The sequence below is a fragment of the Podarcis pityusensis genome, assembly GCF_964106645.2.
Source record: "Podarcis pityusensis genome assembly, chromosome: 3".
Taxonomy (NCBI): domain Eukaryota; kingdom Metazoa; phylum Chordata; class Lepidosauria; order Squamata; family Lacertidae; genus Podarcis; species Podarcis pityusensis.
Window position 1 is genome coordinate 83,599,297 of NC_138026.1, and position 20,537 is coordinate 83,619,833.

The following is a 20,537-nucleotide window of genomic DNA, read 5'->3' on the forward strand; positions in this document are numbered from 1 at the left end:
GATAAAGATGTTGAATAAGACCAGGCCCAAGACAGAACCCTGTGGCACCCCACTAGTCACTCTTCTCCAGGATGAAGAGATCTAGGTGTATAGATTGTTGCAATACGTCCCTAATTATTACAATTCTATAATTATAAAATTGTGTAATCTTAGGTTATATAATCTGAGAAGGGGCGTGGCTGTGACTATCATGAAGGGACCCCACCTTTCTGAATTTGCTGCTCATGAGTAGGCGGCTTGGTCTGCAGGGCCTGAATAGCTGCTCTCCCCTCTGAATGAACCAAGCCCAGGCAGCACCAGGCAGCTCTTCATTCCGTACCATTTGTAACTGGGATCTTTCCTCGCTGCTCTCTTTGCCATCTACACTGAGACATGAAAGCTGCGTTGCATTTGAGCAGTTAGGGGAGGAGGGGTGCACAGTTTCGCATTCTGCATTTAAGTCATGCTTCATACTGGATAGTTTTGGGTAGGTCACTCTATTTCCCTGCTTAACCTACAGCACATGATGGAGATACAGTTGATTAAAAATAATAATTCTAAAGCAAGTTGTACATGGAAAAGTGTAGTGGAAATTACTCTACTCTCCCAGATGCATATGGTTTTTAGTACTCTTATCTTCTTGGTTGGACCACCTCCTCCCTCCAGACCTTTTAGAGCAGTTCAAAATGGCAGTACTTTCTTGAAATCTGGACATAAGAGATTTTCAAGCACTTGTTACCCCTCTGTAGGGATTTTGGAATTCTTTTGCAAGAGAGGTCACCCTCTTTCTCTTAGGGCTGACAGTGAGCCAAAGACGATAGCAATTCTGGCAGGTCAGGACCTGTGGTTAGAGGGTAACCATTGTGGTTTGGAGATGGGCCCAGTGGTACGTGATGGGACAAGGCATGGAATGACATCATCCAAGAGAGGGGAAGTCTATGGCGGGGAGCAGGAAGGTGCGGGTTCATATACTCAATTTCCTGAATTTATTTTATAAAGTTACAACCATTCATCAACTGTGTATTACAAAAATAATATTTATGGTGAAATCCCCCCCTTTTTTTGCTTTACTCAAGTTGCATTTCCAGACATGTAACCTATAGCTCCTTGACCATGAAACTAGGGTGCTCATGTATTCTTATTTTGGGGTCAGAGGGGAAAGAACAATGGAAGTCAATGAGGAAAACCTGATGGTGTACCTAAGCCACAGCCTCAGGGACGACCCTGACAGAGAGACCACTGTCCCTGACATACCTGAAGTGGAACTGGCCCTATTGAATGGGGTGCACTTTGCCACTGAAGGTAAGGGAACTGTTTACCATACCTCCGTCTGACTCAGTTGCGTTACTTATTAAAACAGGAGATTTGAAGGCTGAGCTGAAAACAGGGGTGGGAATAAAAGTTCTATAATCATTTTTATGCCTCTCAAAGAGCACCTGCCATTTTGGGGGGATTTTAAAAACAAACAAACTAGGGAGTGTTCCCTCAAAAGGGAGTAGAAACGTTTAAGGCAGCAGGAGGAACAGGTCCCTGTTGCCTTGGCAACCAGACTGGTATCTGTCGTGACTACGAAGCGGCATTACCCCCAGTCTGAAGCCCAACCCTGGGTCGAAATGTTATTCTGCTTACTGATCCCACCTGTGACCTCTGTTTGTTGGTATTCTGCGCAAGGGACTGCGTGCATACAGTTTGATGCAAATAGACTCTGAATGTGCAGTTTGTACCTTCCATTTCTATAGGGCACAGATTGTGTGTTGTGATCCTATAAATGCTGGATCTGTATGTACACAGGTTCTTTGCAGAAGTTCGGAAGGCGGAAGTCAGAGGCGGGAGTTGGAGGCAGGCCAACAGAGCACCCCAGGCACCCCTCTCCAGATGAGCATCTCTACCTACACAAACATAAGGGTGCATCGAGATGAGAGCAACAGTGTGCATAGACACCACCTGCATTTTGACGTGCACCAAGGCACATGCACCCAAGTATAGACAGTGTCTATACAGACTATCGTGTCCTCCAGCAAATGGGTCTTTGAATGAGTTTTCCAACCCTTTTCCAAATGTGTGTAAAGTGGTACCTCGGGTTACATACACTTCAGGTTACACACTCCGCTAACCAGAAATAGTGCTTCAGGTTAAGAACTTTGCTTCAGGATAATAACAGAAATCGGGCTCCGGCGGCGCAGCAGCAGCAGGAGGCCCATTAGCTAAAGTGGTGCTTCAGGTTAAGAACAGTTTCAGGTTAAGAATGGACCTCCGGAACGAATTAAGTACTTAACCCGAGGTACCACTGTACTGCCTTCATTGCTGTCACTATGTAGCCAAATATGAATTGTTTTATGAGATCACCCACCGCCTTTACTTCCACTTAGGGAAGGAGAATAACAGAACCTTTGCATGCAAAAGATCTCAGGCTCCATCCTCACCAACTTCAGGAAGGGCTGAGAAAGACCCCCAATTTGAAACCCTGAAGAGCTGTTGCCAGTCAGTGCAGGCACTACCAGGCTTGATGGACCAATGTTTTGGGATACATCCTTGCCTTAAGGCATCAGTATGGTTCAACACGTGCTACTGAAAAGTGCTATCATGGTTGCTTCTGGTTCACTCCCAAGTTTGATCTCTCACAGACATCAGGCCTTGGAATCAGGATTGCTAGGCCTCATATTTCCAGCTTCATACACAGCCATTTCTTTTCCGGCAAGTGAAGAGTCTCAGGGCAACAATCTGAGACTGAGAAGGGGAAGTTGGCTTGGTGCTTGCTTTTGACCCTTCCTGACACCAGAGCTGAGAAAATGAAGGAGTACGATGTGTGAAATCAGGGTCTGAATAAACCTTTCAGGGAGGAGGGGAAGAGAAGGGTTTTGTTTCAGAGGTTCCATACATTTTCAGCCAGATCAAGACCGGACATAGTACAGGGCACAATGGGCAAGACAATGATCTAGAATGGTCAATGTAGGCAGCAAAGTGGCTCATGGCACCACAAGGTCCTTAGGAAAACAGACTGAAAGGCCTCTAGGCAGAATGGGGGTCCCATATCACCTGTGCTAGAGGGTGGTGGGGCATACACAGAGCAGTTCCTGGGGCCCCTTGAGTAAACAGACAGGCCATAGGATACCTCCAATGACTCTGACCAAGAGTTACCAGATGCTTAAGGGCTTAGCCAAATACTACAACCTGTCCTGGCATGCTTAGCCTCATTCTAGCAACTCCCTTGGAGCGCTTGTGGGATGACATCCACCTATCTTGCTTGCTGTTTCCAGCCCTGGCTTTATCGTGACCCATCACTTCCTTGGCTGCCCTTAAGACGTTGCTGCCACCAAGCCCGTGGCTTTAAGCTGCATGCATTCAAGGACTCCGCTTTCAAGCAAAGGCTCTGCTGCCTCGTGGACATCCTCTTCCCTGGCGATGCACGGCCTTGAGTTCGATCAGAGCCCGCGGTGCTTTGGAGGCAGACGGCCAGAGCATCCCCCTGGACGCTGCTCGGAGAATTCCTTGACTCATCTGGTGGGTGTACAGAGGTCAGCCAGGCTCCGACTCAGGGGGGTCCTTACAGCTCAGTCGTTTTCCTGGGTTCTATCAAGACCGTACTCAACATGCCCACTTGGCACTCTTGGTCCTGGAGTTTCCTTGCAGACTGCGAGGGGCTTTGGCACCTCCGGCGCCCCCTCTGCCAGTTCTTCAGCAGCACCAACACAGTTACCAAGACTAGGAGGGCCGTGAGCAGCCCAAACACCAGCACTAAAATCAGCTGCGACTGACTCAGTCCCGAGTCCTGCTGAGTCACCACCTCTTTCACGGAGATCAACAGCCCTCCCCCGTTTGATTTCTCACTGTAGGTAGTGACCCGCTTCCCAGTCACCACAACCCGGACGGACTCAGACTGGGTTGTCCAAGGGTTGCTGCTGGCCGTGCTTCTCACGACGTCGTTGCCGTGCCCCTTGGGATCAGGGTGAAACGCGGTGACCCACGTCGGCTCGGGAGCAAGGAGCTCACAGGTCTTGCCGACAAAGCCCTCGGGACACAGGCAATCAAAATCGTTGACGCGGTCGTAGCACTTTGCCCTGTTTTTGCACGGCTGGCTGGCGCAGTCGTCAACGTTGATGCTGCAGAAACGCCCTTCAAAGCCAGTGGGGCATTGGCAGGAGAAGCGGTTGATGCCGTCGAGGCAGGTGGCACCGTTGGCACAGGGACGCATCAGGCAATCGTCGACGTCAATCTCGCAGTGGGTGCCAATGAATCCTGCCAGGCACTTGCAGGTGTAGTTGTTAGCAAAGCCGTTCTGGTCCAGGCACTCTCCGCCATTCTTGCAAGGGGACCTGAAAGGAGAGAATGGGGACCGATCACAACACCCATATGGGCCGTCCTACATTTTATTCATCTGTTTAAATACCCCTTAACCGTTAGCATTCCTAATAACAGTTATTATTTTATTATTTGTACCCCACCCATCTGACTGGGTTGCCCCAGTCACTCTGAGTGGCTTCTAAGTGCACGTAAAAGGTGCATGCAAAAATAAGCCACACAGGAAAAAATAACAACAAAAAGTTGTCATAAAACTGAACGTTGCCTTGAAATCCTTGTTCGTGAAATGGTGCGTTTTAAAGCCTTTTATGGCTGATCCTATACGCGTTCACTCAGAGGTAAGCCCTACTGAGCTTAATGGGACTTACTCCTAGGCAAAGGACTGGAGCCTTTAAAAGGTTTTGCTCCTTGCGCCTGCCTTTCCTCCCATCTATTTCTGCTAGGATCTCTCACCCTGCCTTATCACATGGCCCCGTCTTCAGCTCACAGTTCTTTCCATGGAATCCTTCAAGGCACAGGCAAGAATATTCCCCATCTCGGTCGTAGACGCACTGGGCTCCATTCTGGCACGGGGTCTGGTGCTCACAGACATGCACGTCTGAAAGAGATGGGGGAAAAGAGGAGGACAAGGAGAAAATGCAGGTCAAAAGTACTCAGGGCTGGTTTTTCATGCCAGACACCCACACCCAAAAGTTCTCTCTTTTTTTTAATTTACTGTGATACTGGAGGCTGTACAAAGAAAAGGTGGACAGCTAGCACAGCATCCTCCTTCCCAGTGTCCAACAGGATATCCCCTGCTCTTCAGAGGCACGAGGCCACTGATTCTGAAGGTGGAAGTGGGCTCCTGTATTGGAGCAGAAGAAGCAGCCTTACTTCCTCCTAGCCCAGCACTGCATACAGTTGTACCTTGGATCCCGAATGCCTTGGTACTCAGACGCTTTGGCTCCTGAACGCTGCAAACCCAGAAGTGAGTGTTCTGGTTTGTGAACATCCTTTGGAACCCAAACATCCAATGGGGCTTCCGATTGGCTGCAGGAGGTTCCTGCAGCAAATCAAAAGCCGCGCTTCGGTTTCCGAACGTTTTGGAAGTCGAAAGGACTTCCAGAACGGATTCCGCTTGACTTCCAAAGTATTCTGACTAGCAGTGGTTCTCCAAGGCCTTAGGACAACTTCATGTAGCTGGGAAGTATTGGAGTCAATAGCAAAAGTAGTTGTTTTCTCCAGGGAGGCCTCAAAGCAGAAAATGGGAAGACGGCCGAATTACTGCTGCTAATAAGGCTGTGTGGTTCTTCTGTTAAAGCTGAATTGCTGTTGTTTGGAAATGGCATCATTCGTCGGTAGTGAATGTGTTGTGTATGCAGAGGACCCGAGTTTCAGCCTTTCAAGGCAGCAGCAGAAGAAGCTATTGTCTGAAACTCTGGAGAGCAGGTACCAGCCCATGTGTTCTGGCTTGGTATAAGGCAGCTTCCCAATAAGCTTCCTTTCCCTATCGTCCCAACTCTCCTCAATAAGTCCCCACCCTGTTCCAAGTGGAGTGACGCACCTTTCTTGCACAGCTTGCCAGCCCAGCCACTTTGGCAGATGCATTGCCAGGGTTGGTGGCACGTCCCATGCTTGCAGCCTGGCATCCTCACACACTGTTCACAGTATTCCCCTTCCCAGCCTTTGTCACACCTGCAGAATGAAAACCAGAAAGTCAGAGCAGGAGAACGTCACCGCAGGCACCACGCAAAGGCACTAACAAAGCCATGTGCAGTAAACATCACAAGGCATTAGACTGGCGTTTCATAGTCATGGGACTCAGCTGCATTAGTCAAAAAACAATGTTTTGAATGTGTTATAACATGCAACACCAGATGGTGCCAGAGAGCAAAAAAAAAAATAAAAATTCTATGTGATTTTTTGTTTTTTTTGTGTGTGTGGTTGTTATAATGATTTAATTTCTGACTTATTTATAGCACCCCTGTGTGTAGATCCACCAATGGTCTCTGTTCCTGGTGATGGGTGGAGGCAGGATCCAGGATCCTTTTCGGTCTCAATGGCATGATAGGAAGAAGTACCTCGCACAAGAATGTGAGGGGAATTCATGAAGGGAGCAGCAGCAGCAGCAGGATGGAGCCAAGGGTGAGGCAAAATGGAGGCACTTTGGGCAGGAGGCAAGAGGAGGGGTGAGGCATATGAGTACCACAAGTTTTGGTGAAGAGCATCAACCAGCCAAGATTGCCGCCTGTCTAATGATTGCCTGGGGACAGTGAGAAAATTATCTCTATTTTAAGAAATGTGTGGGTGGGCACAGAAGAGGAATCTCCAGCCTTGGTATTTGCCTTGGGGTTTTGCCATAGGTCAGGAGGGACAATCTGGGCTGTACACCTGATGTGCAAGACCGGCAGGAAACTCTGCTTTTACTACTGTTTCTTTTCCATCCCAGTAACTTGTTTTCAGAGAGAATAGGAACGCGCCGGTGCCAAACCTTAAGGCTGTGGTCCAGGAGATTAGGGAACGTGGTACCCTTAAGATGTTGCTGGACTCAACTCCCATCATCCCTGTCTACTGGCCATGCTGGCTTGAACTGATGGGAGTTGGAGTCCAGCAACTTCCGAAGGCATCACATTGTCCACCCCTGCTATACACCCTTACTCAGGAGTGCATCGCCCTGAACTAAGGGGATCTGTTTTTGAGTAAACCTGCCTAAGATTGGGCTGCTGGCATATCACAGGCTACTTTTTCTTTGTGCAAATGCACACATATCAAGCACCTTTCCCCCCATATTTTAAAGTATATTGAGAAAATATTGGAAGATAAAACTAAAATGGAAGGATGTACCAAGACATGACTCATGGCAAGCCTTGTTCACCACACTTATAACTAGACTATAGTAATAATTTATTATTTACACCCCACCCATCTGGCTGGGTTTCCCCAGTGCTGCAGCTTACCAAAGATCAAGCAGTGATACACGGGATTCATACTACGCTCATGCCTCTCTGTTCCTTGCAACTAATTAGATGCAAGTCCTGTGTTTACTCTGCAATCAGTGAGTCAGTGCCAAAAAGACTGAGCCCAGGTTTTGTGGGCGTAGTTTCTTTTTCGCGCCATACCTGTGGGTGGGGATTTTGCTCCTCTGCGCCTCCCCTACAGAGTTCTTCTCTTTTAATGGCAGAGAAATGCACGGCTGCACATTCCTGCCACTCTGAGGGAGTGGTGCAGAGGCACAAACTCAGGCTGCCCATTTGCACAGCTGCAAAAAAGGAATCACTGAAACGAGACGTATACCCTTCACAAACCAGAAACCAAGTGGGGAAAATACAGCATTAAAAATGGCATCTGCTTTGTATTAAAAAACCCCACCTTGGGTGTGCCAAAGGGATAAAAATCAGAAAACATAAAGTCCAGGGTGAGGCCCCCACACACAAAACCCAACTTGGTCTACACAGGACAACTCTGTTGACCAATGGAAAGATCGAGGTCTGCCCCCATCCTTCAGTTGCAGTGAAGAAAGATGCCCTTCTTAGACGAGGTACATCTTGAACTACACAATCACAGGCTTTTTCTATCAGTCCTGGGTCTCTGGTGTCTTCAGGGTGGGGCAGGGGTGGGCTGGCTTCAATCTCTTTTTGGTCTACCTTAAAAAAAATGTATATAACATAGAAACCCCTTCATCAGCCAATGTGTGTTAAATTGCATAGCACAAGTCCGTGCCTAGTATCTATTAACAGCCACGATACAACTGGTCTGTGATCCTGAGTATGTGCTCTTGTCAAAGAACGTAAGAAATTACTTTGCTGGGGCCACCTATGGCACCATTCTTTGGTTACAATCCCAACAGCCAGCGAACACTGGATAAAATTGGCCGGTAGACCACAAAGGGGGCACTTTGCACAAACATCATCTCCTGAGCATGTGAGGGAACTTGCTCACACTGCTCACACTTCTCCTTCTAGACCCCTAACAGGTACCTTGCCTCAGGGACCATGTTCAAACACCCAACCTCCTCTCCAACAATTGAGGGAGAGAGCATTCTGAACAGGTAAGCGAGAGAAAGAGGGACACGTCTTATAATGCAGAAATGAGGAACCTATAGCCTTCCAGATGTTGTTGGACTGCAACTTACATCCTCTCTGACAACTGGCTACTGGCTGGGGCTAATGGGAGTTGGTATCCAACAGCATCTGGAAAGATCTGGGAGGTTGCCTAGCCCTGAAGAACATCTGTGCTTGATGGGAGCGAATAGTTGTCAGAATGTCAGGTGTGTTTCTGCATCCACTGCAGCTGCTTTGTAGGAACATAGCTCATATGCAAGGAGAAGAACAAACAGCCACCGCAAACACAGAGTTCTTTTACAACTCCCAAATGTCAATGGCTTGGGGGGGGGGGAGAGACTGAGGCATGAGCCCTGGCAGAGCCCTCAGATGGCACCATTCCCTCTTTTCTCTCCCTCCCTCACAAACACCATGCATTTGCTGTGGTTTCCCCTTCCTTCATGGGCTGAGCATTTCATGAAGAGGCTGTTGCACCAACACAGCAGTGGCAAATTGCCAGCCCCAGCATAATGTGCATATAGGGTTGCTCTGTAAATGACTTTTTTTTTTTTTTTGCTTTGAAAATTGTTGTATTAGTGACAGTGTGCCAGGACAAGACGCATGCAGCGTGGATGTGTTTCCTACTGCCAAATCCAGCGCTGGGTTGGAAAAGGAGGCCTACTCCAAGCATGCAACCCAGGGATGGCAACAGTACTATATTACAACTGTAAAACTCTCAAAATAATGTCTGAAACTTATTGCGGTGTTGCAGCAAGTTATCTTACCCATGTTTCTTTGATACTGTTAAGCTGTTTTGTAGGAAATGAGCCCATTTGAAATCCTAGGATTTAGGAGGATCTAAAATAGAATCTATGCAAAAGCCTCTCCCGTCTTCAGCTGAAAACCCTGGTTTCCAGACAAGGCCTTTATTTAGGCAATTCAAAGTAAATTTAATAAAAGACAAAAACAGCCTAGCAGCTCAGGTATTTCCTAGCTGCAACTTCTAGCAATCAGCATATGTTATCCGAAAGCTTGTGCAATGTTGGCTGGTAACACAGAACAGTCATATAAAATTATAAAACTTTTGAAATGCTATTATCCACCCATTCTGGGGAGTGTCGTATGTGGGATGTTTTATTGCACTGTAAAATGCCATAAAAAACAATACAAAGCCTCAGTAGTGTAAGCAGGTGCTGAACGGGCAATGCCCTTTGACACTGCTCTTCAGCAGCTGTTTGAGGCTGCAGTATCCTATAGCAGGTTGACTGATCTCTCTGCCCAGATGCAAATAGATGGATTAAATAATCTGTTCTCCAGAGACCAAAAGAACAACCCATCAGATTAAGAAGGATGCTCACCATTCAAGGGAGATTTTTTGCAAAACAAGTCAACATCTACCCTAAAAATGGCTACCAAAACAAAGGACTGTAAATATTCCATTATTCTGGGTGGGCCAGAATTTGGATGCCTGAAAAATATCACTATTAATTAAATTTCAAAGTAAATTTCTAGCCCTCAAGTTTATAGAGAAAATCCATATGCAATTATCTGCAAAATTATCTGCTGCAATCTCTTTCAACTTAGATCTGTGCTTCCTCCTTGGCTCTCAGACATGACCCACACACTTCAGTGATACACAGTGAGTTCAAATCCCTCACACAAAGCACTCTCTTCCATTCACTGTAAAATGCTGTGAAAAAGACGAAGGTGGGGAAATAAACTCACTTTTCCCAGACTGAAAGCATGCAAATGAAACAAGATTATGCAAACCGAGCCCATGATTCAGACGTGTAAATAGCAACTTGCTTGGTTGTCTATGGTGAGTAAGAATTAGCTATGATTAACTAAACTAGAAAGGCTAGCAACAACAACAAAATTTTCTTTCACAAATGAACAGTATGGGCAACCACTCTAGTTTTTTGGAGGGGAGGGGCTTTCTTTAAATGAGAGCAAGCAACATTGGTTGATTTGTTCATAAGGCTAACATAAAGTGTGTTCATTGCATCCATTCAAGTTGCTTCAAATGTGACATTTTTCATAAATGGAAATAACATCCCTATTAGGAAAGTGTGATATATATGGAGAAACAATCTCTTTTGTTCATGGAGCAGACAACAGCTGCACACAGTGTCCATCTTATCTATGGACTGGTGGTGAGATAAACTTAAATATCCCACTTAACACAGGAAAATGTACATATGTTTTGGCATGCATGGAGATTTTTTTAATGTAGAAAAAAATGTTACCTATGAAGTGGACTTTTGGATGAAAAACCGGCAGGGCCAGACCTATAAGTAATGAAGCAGCTGCCTCAGGCAGCAGAGGCAGGAAGGTGGGGAGGAATGGCAGCATGGGGTTGGAGCAGGCCTGGCCCAAGACATTTTGACACCTGAGGCAAGCAACAAAATGGCGCCCACCCATCCAGGGGTGAGTGAAGATCTATATCAGGAACAAGAGGGGAGTAAAAATTTACATCGGGAACAAAGGGGGGAGTGAAGATCTACACTGGGAACAAGGGAGGGAATAAAATCAACCTTACATTAATTGGAATAATGAGGGAAATGAAGGTATTAATTTTTATAAAATATAAGAAACTGCAAAAGGGATGGGGGAGGAAGTCAAACTATAAATGCTTATTGGGGGAAAATTGGATTTGTATCTCTGTAAACCTGAAAAATAAAATTTATTTTAAAATAAAATAAACCTTACCTGGTGGTTTAAGTGGGAATGGTGGGGGGAGGGGGTAGCCTGATTTGAAGCACCAGGCGGGTGCAGAACCCAGATGACCCCAGAGGGCAGCTCCCACCATTTCTTCCCCAAAGGTGAGGGGAGACCAGCAGTACCCCATATTCACAAGAGGCCACTGTAGGGGTGGCATGGGGGTGCTGCTGAGGAGGCAGCAGATTTGACCTCCAAGAAACATGCCACAGCTGTTGCAGCATTGGCAGCATAAGCGGGCAACACATTCCTTAGAGGCTGGATCTGCTGTTCCTACAGATCCTGCTACCTGAGGCAGTCCCCTCCCCTTGCTTCATGGGTGGGCTGGCCCTGGTTGCAGAAAACATCTGTGTGTGCCACACAGCCAACTTTGCACCCTCTAGGCCAGCCTGCTGTCCTCAGGCACGGCTGTCGCAACACCGATGTTGCAATAAAAACTAATGGCTAGTTCAGTCAGCTTCTATACACTGAACAGGAGGGGACGCCATCTTGCCCTTTGTCGCACCAGGCAGCAAAATGTATTGGGCCAACTCTGAGAGTAGAAGCTTATAGGACACTACTTCTTGGGGTGGTTGGCACAAAATGTGCAGGGTTTGGAGTGACGCCGTGTTTGAGCAGCCCTCTCTTTTAACAGCACCCAAGTATGGCTTTACCTGCATTTGCCGTCCTCGTCACAGCTTCCATGAGCCAAGTTACAGTGGTCACTGCAGTCATCACCTGCAAGGCAAAGCAGAGAGCAGGATTTATTGCACCAGGAAGTCAGAACTCCAAGCTATGGCTAACTTGTGTCAGCAGGAAAAGGCTGGTGAACCCATTACAAATTTGCCAGGTTGGGACAGAAGTGTGTAGAATCCATTTTCCTTTCCAGCATATACTTATCCCAGTTGTGTATGACCTCTCCCTGCCATCTGTAATATCACAAGACCAGTTTCTAGTGCAATAAATGGAAACGTTTCTACCCATTTATTGCATGCCATTCATGCTGTCTTCCCTTAATCTTCAGAGTGTCGAAGTGCTGATTTTTCTTAGCTGTGGGAGGCTCCATATTTTGTAGCTGGGAACATATGCTGCTTGTTGTCCCCCTCCCCCTTAAATATATATTTTAGGGAAATTTTTAAATATGCAATCAACAGACTGAGATCAAGCTCAACGTTGCAATAATACAGAACAGAACTGCCCTTCCGGAGAAAATCGCAACACAGATATAGGTCAGTGAACCATCAGGCAAGAGGATGCAAACGAAAATAATTAGGCGCAAAAAAGAAATGAAGCAGAAGCAACAATCAACTTTCCAAATGAGCAACACGCTGTTTTTCCCCCTCAGGATGGATAGTGGACCATAGCTCATGTGTTAAGAGCACCTGCTTTCGATGCATCACAAGCTAAAAGGACCATGTAGGAGGAGATATGTGCCCAGAATCCTGTAGAGTCATTCCTGGTCCAGAAAAGAAATCAATACTGGGGAGATGGACCAGTGGCCTGACTCAGGGGAAGCTAGCTTCTTAGTTTCAAATGACATCTCTTTTTGGGGAGGAGGGCCTCATGCTACAGTAGTTGTCCTGTGGCAGCTGTACTTAATTGCATCCACCTTGCAAATGCCACTGCTAAAAAATAAACATGTTATTTGCATGATTACTTTATTTATTTACTTATTGCATTTATTTACCGCCTTTTCCTCTAAGATGATGTACACGGTTCTCCTCCTCCCTATTTCATCCTCCCAACCTTCAGCTAAGATTCCTGCATTGCAGGGGGTTGGACTTAGATGAGCCTTGGGGGGGGGGGGGGCGGGTACATTCCAACTTTACAGTTCTACAACCCAGTGAGGCAGGTTAGGCTGAGATATGGCAACAGGCCCAAGGTCACCCAGTGAACTTCACAGCTGAGTGGGGATTCGAACTCTGGTCTCCCAGGTCCTAGCACAGCACTCTAACCACTACACCACACCGGCTCTCTCTTCATGCTCCTGAATACCAGTTTGCAGGCTTCCCGCAGGCATCTGGTTGGCCGCTGCGGGAACAGGATGCTGGACTGGATTGGCCACCACCAGTACAGTGGTACCTCTGGATGTGAATGGGATCCGTTCCGGAGCCCCATTCGCATCCTGAAGCGAACGCAAACCGCGTCTGCATGGGTTGCGATTCGCCGCTTCTTTGCATGACATCATTTTGAGCGTCTGCGCATGCGCGAGCGGTGCAACCCGGAAGTAACGTGTTCCGTTACTTCCGGGTCGCCGCAGAGCGCAACCCGAAAATGCTCAACCTGAAGCAACTTCAACCCGAGGTATGACTGTACTGCTATTGCCGCTTCCTGGTGAAGGTCCTTCCCTCACAAACACACTTAAGGAGAGGATCTGTGTCCCCCAGCACTGCAATATCTTAAATTTTAAAACTTAACAAAGCAGTGGTGAAATTGACGTGTCTCCCCCCTACAAACAGAAAGACACCTACCCTGAATGCAGAGAAGGCCAGTGGCCCATCTAACCCAATCTCCTATTTTCACAGTGGCCAAGCAAAGGCCTATGGGGACCCCACAAGCAGAACCTGACCTCAAGAGTGCTCTCTCCTGCAGTTTCCAGCAACAGGTATTCAGAAAGGTCACTGCCTCCAATCTACTTACTACGGCAAGTAGTCACCAATAGCCTTATCCTCCCCAAATCTGTCTGATTCTCTTTTAAAGCCACCCAAGATGGTGGCCATCATTGCCTCTTGTGGGAACAAGTTCCATAGTTTAACTTCCTTTTACCTGTCTTGAATCTTCCAACAACCAGCTTCAATGGATGTTCACGAGTTCTGGTCTTATGAGGGAGGGAGAAAAATGTTTCTCTAGCCACTTTCTCTATGCCATGCTTAATTTTTATAAACTTCTACCATGTCTCCTCTCATTCACCTTTTCTCTAAACTGAAAAGGCCCAACTGCTACAACAACAACATAGTAGTAGTAATAATAATAATAATAATAATAATAATAATAATAATTTTATTATTTATACCCCACACATCTGGCTGGGTTTCCCCAACCACTCTGGGCAGCTCCCAGCAGAACACTAAAAACAGAATAAAACTTCGAACATTAAAAACTTCCCTAAACAGGGCTGCCTTCAGATGTCTTCTAAAAGTCATCTTGACATCTGATGGGAGGGTGTTCCACAGGGCGGGTGCCACTACTGAGAAGGCCCTCTGCCTGGTTTCCTGTAACCTCACTTCTCGCAGTGAGGGAACCGCCAGAAGGCTCTCAGAGCTGGGCTGAATGATGGGGGTGGAGATGCTCCTTCAGGTATCCTGGGCTGAGGCCATTTAGGGCTTTAAAGGTCAGCACCAACATGTTGAATTGTGCTTGGAAACACACTGGGAGCCAATGAAGATCGTTTAGGACCGGTGTTGTATGGTCCTGAAGGCCACTCCCAGTCACCAGTCTAGCTGCCACATTCTGGATTAGCTGTAGTTTCCGAGTCACCTTCAAAGGTAGCCCCATGTAGATCACATTGCAGTAGTCCAAGCGGGAGATAACTACAGCATGCACCACTCTGGTGAGACAGTCTGTGGGCAGGTAGGGTCTCAGCCTGCGTACCAGATGGAGCTGGTACACAGTTGCCCTGGACACAGAATTGACCTGCGCCTCCATGGACACCTGTGAGTTCAAGCTTTCCTTACAAGGAGTTACTCCATCCCCTTGACAATTTTGCTTGCCCTTTTCTGAACCTTTTCCAACTCTACAATATCATTTTTGATGTTTGATATTGTACAACAACCAAAGCTGTACACAGTATTCCAACTACACAGCATAACAGCATTGTGATATCAGCAGTTTTCGTCTTAATTCCGTTACTGATACCTAGCATGCAATTTGCCTTTCTCCCCACAGCTGCCGCAAAATACAACTGTTTGAGAAGAGTGGCAACTGAACTCTCAGGAGTAACTGAGTGAGTTAATTGTGTTTTACCTGCATTTTTATCTTCATATTATGCCTACTTCTTTTTAAAGTCTGTTGGTGTTATTGTATTTTCTTACGTATATTTTCTATTATTTAATGCAACCAGCTTGGATGGCTATTTAAAAATACATTAAGCAGTAAATAAATATCGTTAAATTAAAATTAATTAACTAATTAATTTCTGTTCATTCTGTTGAAAGAAAGCTAATATGGAAGCACTCCAAGATTTAATCCAGTTTAAGATGCTGCTCTGATTAAGCACCGACAGTATGAATGAAGCTAAGCATAACAAATACTTCTATTAACTTCTAGCAAACAAAACAGCACGGATCAAGAGGAACATATGGGAAATTCCCTTTGGATAGTACCCATTGTACTGCTGTCAGCAAGACAATCTTGCACATCTCCACCATGGCAATGCTGTTTTAGAAATGTTTAATTCATTCCCCACCCCTTACATTTTTGTGAAACAATACCTATCTTCTCCTTCTTTGCCCTTTAAAGATAAAGTCCATTTCCCCCCACTGCATCACAAATGCCATGCCATTTCTATAACCACCACAGTACAGCTGCAGAATGAAGGCTGGCACCAACTGGTACCATCAGATCAAAGTGTGAAGCACAGGTTGAGGGCCACACTCGGCAGAATTTGCTAGAGAGCCCCCAAACTCAACTGGGCCAGCTTGCCACCTTTTGAAGTGACCAAAGCAATACAAATCATCATCTAAAGCAGGAGTACCCAGCTGGTGCCCTGCAGATGTTTTGGTCTACAGCTCCCCTCATCCCTGACCACTGCCTGCACTGACTGGGGCCAATGGGAGGTGGATTCCAACATGGTAGGCTGCCGGTTCCTCACCCCTGCATAGAATCACAGAGTTGGAACCCCCTTGCAATGCAGGAATGGGACCTCCCTGAATTCAATGCAACCTTCTCTCTGGTAAATATGCTTAAGTTTGCAGCCTTATCCCTTAGCAACCAGGCTCCCTTAGTGGTGCCCTCCTTTCCCCAAGCTTACATTTCTTGCTAAGAATGGCTTGTAGCGTCACAAGAGAGAATGACCCACAAAAAGTCTGTAATTGCTACAAGGAAGATGTAGCTGTTGCTGGTGGGAGATGTCAGGTCTAAGCTTGCAGTGCATGGCACAAGACTGGCTAAAGCCTCAACTTAAAGAAAGCCACAGCAAGGCGCAGGACACCTCCTGTTTTTCCAGCCTAAGGGGGAAAACATAATCTGCGGAAGGGGGAAGAACACTGCTGTACTGAGACTCCTTGCTACCTTGAATGCACAGAGGGAGGAATAGATATACTCAAAGCAACTATAGCTGAGGAGAACTCTGGAAATTTGACTTGTAGGCCCGCAATATTTCCATTTCTCTGGCCCAGCACTTGAGATGAGCATCAGACCCTTTCCAAGGGATTGATTTCTCTTTATTTATTTAAATGTCTCCAAGGCTGTAACTGAGCTGTTTGTTTCCCAGTCCTGCCACCTCTCTCTCCCTCCCTCCCTCCCTCCCTATCCCCTCCCTTCTGGCACCTGAAGGCTCTGTTGCTTCTGCCCGCTAACTTTCACCTTTCTTTTTGTTTCTTCTGTCATGTGCTGTGCCGCAAGTGACCAGGACCCAACGATCTTGTTGGATCGTGTGCGCTCGGGAGCCTTATCCACTTACATTGCTTTTATACCACATTTTAATAAAATTAGCTCAAAAACAGCGTTTTGTGTGTTTTTTTACAAAAAAAAAAAAAGCTCAACAACTTTTCTGTCCGGATTTTCACTGTTTGAAATATGGCAACCCTATACATAGGCCCCTCTCAGAAAACTACCATTCCCAGAATTCCAAATGGAAAAGGAATGAGTTTAACCCGTTACGAGTCTCTGGTGTAGATACACCCATATTCCCAGGGCTAAACTTAACAATATGTTACATACCTGATGAAATGTGTTATGTATGGTCTCCTTAAAAAATACAAATAAAAACAGTTGCGGAAGACCAGATTGGTCCATGCCTATCTGGACTGTGGCATGAAGGATAGGGGAAATAAGTCTTGCCCCCAGTATAATTCTCGTAACTAAAATTGCCTCCCAGACCTACTATTTGCCCTGGAAGGAAAGCAACTATGAGTGCAAATAGCATCTTCCCACCTACAGTAAATAGCAGCTTGTGTACATGTGTGGTTTTTGTTAGGAAAACGGGGGAGAGGGGAGTTTTGTTTTTTTAAGCACACACACATTTCCTCCATGCTATGGTCATAATCCAGATCAGGCCTTTGCAACAGCTTCTGTTTTACAACATGTGAAGAAGATACACAATTGTGATCATACACTGATTATTGTACAGTGGTACCTTGGGTTACATACGCTTCAGGTTACAGATGCTTCAGGTTACAGACTCCGCTAACCCAGAAATATTACCTCGGGTTAAGGACTTTGCTTCAGGTTGAGAACAGAAATCGTGCAGCGGCAGCAAGAGGCCCCATTAGCTAAAGTGGTACTTCAGGTTAAGAACAGACTTCCAGAACGAATTAAGTTCTTAACCCGAGGTACCACTGTATTGTCTAGTTTGGCCCCTGGGCATGGCTTGTACCAGGGATGTTTGAAGGCCTTTCACGGAATGTCCAGCAGGTGTCACTGCATGCCTAAAAACACCAAGGGGGGGGGGAGTAATCGCACCTTGGGTCCGGGACAGCAGGGGCAAATGTCAGGGGACAAACGTATTAAGCTTTGGCACTTGGGCTAGTTCAATGTTGTACTAGTTGCATGTCACTCTCCCTTGAGCTTTTCCTCCTGTCTTTTCAATGCAAAGCTGCCACAGTAAATCCCAAATCTGAGCAAAGAACATCATGGAGGAAGAGCTGCTGGACTCTTTCCCATCTGACCGTTTCCCCACTGCAGATGACGCTCCTGATGCTTTTCTAACTACATGGGGGAAGTCACAGGTCACCTCCCCCTCTGGGTGGAGAAGCAAAAGGGGGGGGGGCTTTGAGCAGAATGATGGTCGTAGCGGGAAGGGTCAAGCAGCCCCTTCCCCAAGCCTCTTCCTCCACTCAGATCTGTTGCTTGCTGAGGCTGCTTTGGATTTATCCAACAGCCCACCTGGACATGAGCAGGGGAATTCATGGAGCTAGGAACAGCATTTTCCTCTTGTCCTTTTGGATACTTTATACAATTATTAGCAATTTCATTCAGTATCTCCTTCCTTAGAGGGTTTTAAGCAGAGACTGGGTGACCATCTTTCATGGATGCTTTAATTGAGATTCCTGTACTTGGGGTCCTTTACAATTCTATGAGTCTATGATCATAGGGGGAAAAAAGGTATGCCCCATTGCCAGTACAGTGGAACCTCGAGTTGTGAATGTGATTGGGGGGGGGGCACATTCTGGGGGGGGGCACATTCACAACCCGCAGCGTTCACAACCCGCTGGGCTGTGTCTGCACACGCGTGGGTTGCGATTCGGCGCTTCTGTGCATGTGCAAAGCGCGATTTAGTGCTTTTGTGCATGCGTGAGCACTGAAACCCGGAAGTAACCCGTTCCGGTACTTCCGGGTTTGGCGCAGTGCGCAACCCGAAAACACGTAACCTGAAGCATCTGTAACCCGAGGTACCACTGCATCATTGTAATCTATCTAGTCTATGCTTAATCAAAGAAGGTCCATCTTGCTGGCAACCCAGATACCACTCTGGCTAAAACCTATGTGTTGGGGACGGGACTTTCCTATGCTGCACTGTCTTATGAAACCCAACTAGTACAGTACCATTTGTCTACCCAAACTCACACAGAAGCAGAGAGGGCACACACAGACACAAACTTACCTCTAGCTCTGTTAATCTCATGCAAAGCTCAGTCTGCTACACAAGATGGGTCAACCAGCGATATTTTAATTTGCTCACAACCAGGAAAGAAGGCTAGACCATTCCTCTCCTTACATGTAATAACTAAGCTGCCTTCTACTGAGTCAGACCATTGATCCATGGAGTTCAGCAGGGTCAACACGTCAATGACAGAGCATCTGCTCTGCATGCAGGAAGGCCCCGGGTTTAATCCCCATCATCTCCAGGGGGAAAGTCCTGATCTGCTACCCTAGAGAGCCACTGCCAAACAGTGTGGACAATGCTACGCTAAGTGGAACAATAGTCTGACTCAGTAGAAGGCAGTTTCCCTTTGTTCCAGGGTTTCAGACAAGAGTCTTTCCCAGCCATGAGTGGAGACACGAAAGATTAAACCTGGGACCTTTTGCATACAAAGGATGTGCTCTGCCACTGAGCTACGGCCCTTCCTGAAATAAGTAAGTAGCCGCATGTTACTCCCTGCAGGAAGCAGGAGGCAATTTCCCTGTAGACAGGAATGTTCTCATAACCACCCTACCTTGTGGACCTTAGTTTGACTCCTTCCTCTACAGTATAGCCTCTACAGGACAACTAAGTGATGAAACCCACACACTTGAGTAACGTTTACGCTCATATGTTTTTCCCTGGCACCTGAAGAAAGGGAGACCTCTTTGAACAAGAGGAATCATTCACAGGGAGTTAAATGGTGGTTTCTGCACACCGCTGCAGAATGAACCCTTTACCTTTCTGCTGTAAGAGACTTCATGCCCAGGTGGAACCAAAGGAACATTGAACTCATCCTCACCTTGTGTAAAATGGTGATGGGCCACCAGGATCCAAAGCAAGGACATGAGCTGAAGACAGAAGCTCCTGAGCATGGTCAGCGTGGCCCCACCGAGATAGTCACCTACAAGGGGATGAAGGCAAAGTCAGACCAGGATGTTGGCACTTCCGCAGTGCTATCATAGAGCTCCAAAACACTATTATTGCTTATTCCAAACACAATTATTTCTATGAGTTTCCATTCTTCTTTAAAACAAATGCCAGCTGCGTCAACAATTCCCTTGGCTTGGAGGCTGAAAGCACAAGAGCAGTGGACTTTCTGAGTCTGCCCCCATGCAGTGAAAAAACAAAACACCTGTTTGTAGGACCCCCCCTTTTTAACCTTCACACTCCTATCGCCTCCCCCACAGAAAGAGAGAACACCCCTGAACCCGTACAACATTGAGATCTCCCATCAAAGCATCCCAAGGATATTCCAAAGCACAGGCTATAATTTTGAAACGATATTGGTGTTGCGTTTTCTTCTCAATGCAAACCTCTAGCTGTGCTGAGTTGTGCCCTGATAAGATGACATATGCTAATAGGGTGACAATTGCTGAACAAAAATAAAATGAAATTGCATGTCAGCCCAGAAGTAAGTCCCATTGAATTCAATGGGGCCTGCTTCCAAATGAAAGAAAATAGGATTACAGCCTAAGTAATGATGCTCCTTCTTACTCTGTTAAGAATCGGGGGGGGGGGGGGAGAATTAACTTCTCTGTCTTCGGCAGGTGGTTAATACAATCAGGAGCACTTTTGTGTGGGTTGAGTTCTAGAGGTGAGGATCAGAAGCTCACCAATCTGATGTTTAAAACACTGCTAAATATTGATTTTTAGTTACAGCTCTTCCCATGTCACTCTAGAACAACTCTTGTTTCCATCCGCTTGCTATCAATCTCTCTGAAGCAGTATTGCTGCCATTTCTTAAGATGATAAGGTTTATG

At 46.5% G+C, this 20,537-nt stretch overlaps 1 protein-coding gene across 4 annotated transcripts in view; it reads right to left on the reverse strand.

The window, feature by feature from the left end:
- Nucleotides 1-946: 946 nt before the first annotated feature.
- Nucleotides 947-20,537, reverse strand: part of DLK2 (delta like non-canonical Notch ligand 2) — a 24,358-nt gene continuing 4,767 nt past the window's right edge. For all 4 annotated transcript variants that reach the window (XM_081000227.1, XM_081000228.1, XM_081000229.1 and 1 more), the window contains exons 2-6: nucleotides 19,577-19,678; nucleotides 11,669-11,732; nucleotides 5,822-5,952; nucleotides 4,732-4,876; nucleotides 947-4,292 (exon numbers count right to left, since the gene is read on the reverse strand). In XM_081000227.1, the coding sequence (XP_080856353.1) occupies nucleotides 3,524-4,292; nucleotides 4,732-4,876; nucleotides 5,822-5,952; nucleotides 11,669-11,732; nucleotides 19,577-19,678 (1,211 nt within the window). In that variant the 3' untranslated portion in view covers nucleotides 947-3,523. The remainder of the gene's footprint in view (nucleotides 4,293-4,731; nucleotides 4,877-5,821; nucleotides 5,953-11,668; nucleotides 11,733-19,576; nucleotides 19,679-20,537) is intronic.